The 3339-nt window shown below is 52.9% G+C and overlaps 1 protein-coding gene across 3 annotated transcripts in view; it reads left to right on the top strand.

Annotated features, from left to right (window-relative positions):
- prdm6 (PR domain containing 6) overlaps positions 1–2874 on the top strand; it is a 28679-nt gene extending 25805 nt beyond the window's left edge. For all 3 annotated transcript variants that reach the window (XM_047048621.1, XM_047048622.1, XM_047048623.1), the window contains exons 7-8: positions 623–799; positions 2563–2874. In XM_047048621.1, the coding sequence (XP_046904577.1) occupies positions 623–799; positions 2563–2677 (292 nt within the window). In that variant the 3' untranslated portion in view covers positions 2678–2874. The remainder of the gene's footprint in view (positions 1–622; positions 800–2562) is intronic.
- The last annotated feature ends 465 nt before the right edge of the window (positions 2875–3339 follow it).

Raw genomic sequence — 3339 nt, forward strand, 5'->3', positions numbered from 1 at the left:
GCGTGTGTGTGTGTTCCCTGGAGCCCCCCTCTCTCTGAAGGCCGTGTGTGATTGATGGAACAGTTGAACAGTCATTAGTGTGATCATTCTGAAGCAGTGCTTCCCTGCTCAGCCAGAATGCTCTGTCTTCAGATCGGCTGCTTAACAGGGAACCATCCGACTGTGGCCCTGCTGGGACTGAAGCCCATCAGGACAGTCTCCAGAACCTAACACACACTCTGACACACACACACACATACAGTAGACACTTTCTCAAGTCTCTTTCTCACAATCTCTATCACAAACATATATGCACACACCTGCATTATATATAAAGACACACTGATTGTGTCTGTGGATCTTATCTTACCTTCACGCACACACACACCCACACACACGCGCGCGCACACAGTGATAGATGGCCAAGTCATGAACTAGGCACACATTGTTGATGAGGGTCATGCTGCCATAGCAACGGGAGTGCAGTGTCCGTTTCCCTCTGACCTGTGTGTGTGTGTGTGTGTTTACAGACCTCTCACCCTTTGTGTGTGTGTTTACAGACCTCTAACTCCTTCCACCCTTTGTGTGTGTGTGTGCACGTGTGTGTGTGTGCACGTGCATGTGTGTGTGCGCGTCTCCACAGACCGTACCAGTGCGGCCACTGTTCCCAGTCCTTCTCCCAGCCCTCGGAGCTCCGTAACCACGTGGTCACACACTCCAGCGACCGGCCGTTCAAGTGCGGCTACTGCGGCCGGGCGTTTGCCGGCGCCACCACGCTGAACAACCACATCCGCACACACACCGGGGAGAAGCCTTTCAAGTAAGTAACAGTGAGTACCTCCACTTCCTCTCCCCTCCATCACAGAGAGAGGCTGCAGCCAGCCTGTAGTTAGACACACCAGCACCACCGCCACAGCTCCACGGGGAAAACTGTTTGTCTGAATGTTTCGGTTAAAAAAATACTTTTGAGCTTTTTTCCCCCAACGTCAATTCTTTTACATTGACCCAACTCGACAAGCAAGTCCGCACTCGCACACACCTGAGAAGCAGTCCCAGATAGACCACAGCTACTGCTGTCTGTGTTCACACTAGGCCGTGATAGACCACAGCTACTGCTGTCTGTGTTCACACTAGGCCGCGCTGCGTGTGGGCCGGCCCGTGTGTCAGTCAGGACCATGCTGTCGAGTTAACGATCGTCACAACATCAATTTAAATGCGTGCAGCATGTCATCATGTCTTTTACCAGCACTGCCAGTCTGCAGGGAGGTCCTGGGGCAACGGGCCCTGATACTTCATTAGATCTGAGACCTGACTTCAAGGAGAGACACAAGGATGAGATTGACCCCTGCCGTGGCCCGGGCTGTCACCCCATCAACATGGACAATAGATGCCTCCCCCCCCCCGCCTACCCCATCCCACACTTGTAGGGTCAGCAGAGAGGGGGATAGAAAGAAGGAGGGAGGGAAAGAGAGAGGGTAGAGGTGATGAAAGATATGTGGAAGGAGCCACAGTAATCCAGTAACAAATCATCCATCTAATCAGCCATCAGAGATATCCCAGCATGCCCGGTGTTCCGGCGTGTCATCAGCACTTCAGAGCCTCCTCAGAGAAAGAGACACACTCACACATTAATGAATACACCGCCGAAATCACTAGCCAATCAATAGCCTCCGAGTTATTCCCATTGAGCTGATATGCTTGACAGATTAGAGCTGGCATTTTCCGTTTGTCAAAGACAGAATGCTGAAATCTTTTTTTCTCTCTCTCTCTCTCTCTCTCTCTCTCTCTCTCTCTCTCTGTCTTGCGAAACATCGCTAAAGGAGAATAGTGTTGTGGTCTGCATCTTTTCTGTCCTGTGGGTAGTTTGACTTGTGTTTTTGTTTCACGTCGGCTCCTCCAACTTGTGTCTCCCCTCGGTTTAACCTGCCCCATTAAGACACATTAAACTCCCGGCTGTGCAGAGTGGGATAAAGTGACCGGGGTACAGACAGAGACATGTAATCATGTACTGACACAGAGAGGTCACTGACAACACAGGGGGGGGGGGGGGGGGGCACACCCCCCCCACCCCCCCCCCACCTATAACCCCAGCAGTCAAGTGAATTAGCAGCCCCCCTCTCTACCTGGCAGGGTGTCAGCAGTGCTTTCTGGGCCGCTAAGCACAACACTGAGAGAGAGGACCCCTTTTTTTGATGGCTGGCCCACTGAAAATCTCTTTTTGTTCTCTGTCTATTGGAAGTGACAGAGATGCTCGCCTTATCAAGCTAGGGCTAGGCCGGGGGGGGTGGAGTATTGACAGGTCTAGAAGCAGGGAGGCACTCAGGCCTTCCCCCAGCATCACCCTCACAGCCTGGGGAACAGACTCCAATTACAGCCCCCTGCCCCTCCAGGAGTCACGCCACTTTGGAGTGTCGTTGGTCATTAGGCCAAGCAGAGATGAGGTGACGAGCAGCGAGATGCCCTGCCCCTCGCTCTCTAAGCCCTGTGTGCTGTTGTGTGATCAGGTGCGATCTAAGAGCTGTGTGTGTGTGTGTGTTCAGTCACGATCTAAGCCTTGTGTCTTGTGTGTGTGTGTGTGTCCAGGTGCGAGCGCTGTGACAGAAGCTTCACCCAGGCGACCCAGCTGAGCAGACATCAGCGGATGCCCAACGAGTGCAAGCCCATCAACGAGAGCAGCGAATCAATCGAGGTGGATTAGCTGATTGACTGTCCGGAATTAAACTGCAAGGAAAATCATGATTAAATGTCACGGACACTTAAGCAAAACCAAAGATTTCCTCTGAGAACCCCCCCCCCAATCAGCAACAGAAAACCAAAAGCAGTAATAAAATAAGTAAGATGTTCAGAGACATTGATCCTGGCAAAGAACAGGACCAGGATGGGAATGGGACAGGAGGGGGCAGGGGGTGTGGGGGGGTGTGGGGGGGAGCGGGGTGGGCGGGGGGAGGGGGGGGTGCTGGATGATAAGGGGGGAAGGGGTTATTTATTTATGACTGGGGAAGTCGTGGCCCTGGGAGCGCTGCAGAAGAAAGACGACCAAAAACGAACCCTGAAATACCAAAAATGTTCCTCTGTCTGTAGTCTGACGTCTCTGTTTCTCGTTGTTTGTAACCTGATACCAAAGGGAAGAGGACTGTCTGGGAGAGGAGAGAGGAGAGAGGAGGAGAGGAGAGAGGAGGAGAGGAGAGAGGAGGAGAGGAGAGAGGAGGAAGGAGGAGAGGAGAGAGGAAGGAGAGGAGAGAGGAGGGAGGGAGTAGAGGAGAGAGGAAAGAGAGGAGAGAGGAGGAGAGGAGAGAGGAAGGAGAGGAGAGAGGAGAGGAGGGAATAGAGGAGAGAGGAAAGAGAGGAGAGAGGAGGAGG

The sequence above is a fragment of the Hypomesus transpacificus genome, chromosome 24 (genome assembly GCF_021917145.1).
Source record: "Hypomesus transpacificus isolate Combined female chromosome 24, fHypTra1, whole genome shotgun sequence".
In the NCBI taxonomy this organism is placed as follows: Eukaryota; Metazoa; Chordata; class Actinopteri; order Osmeriformes; family Osmeridae; genus Hypomesus; species Hypomesus transpacificus.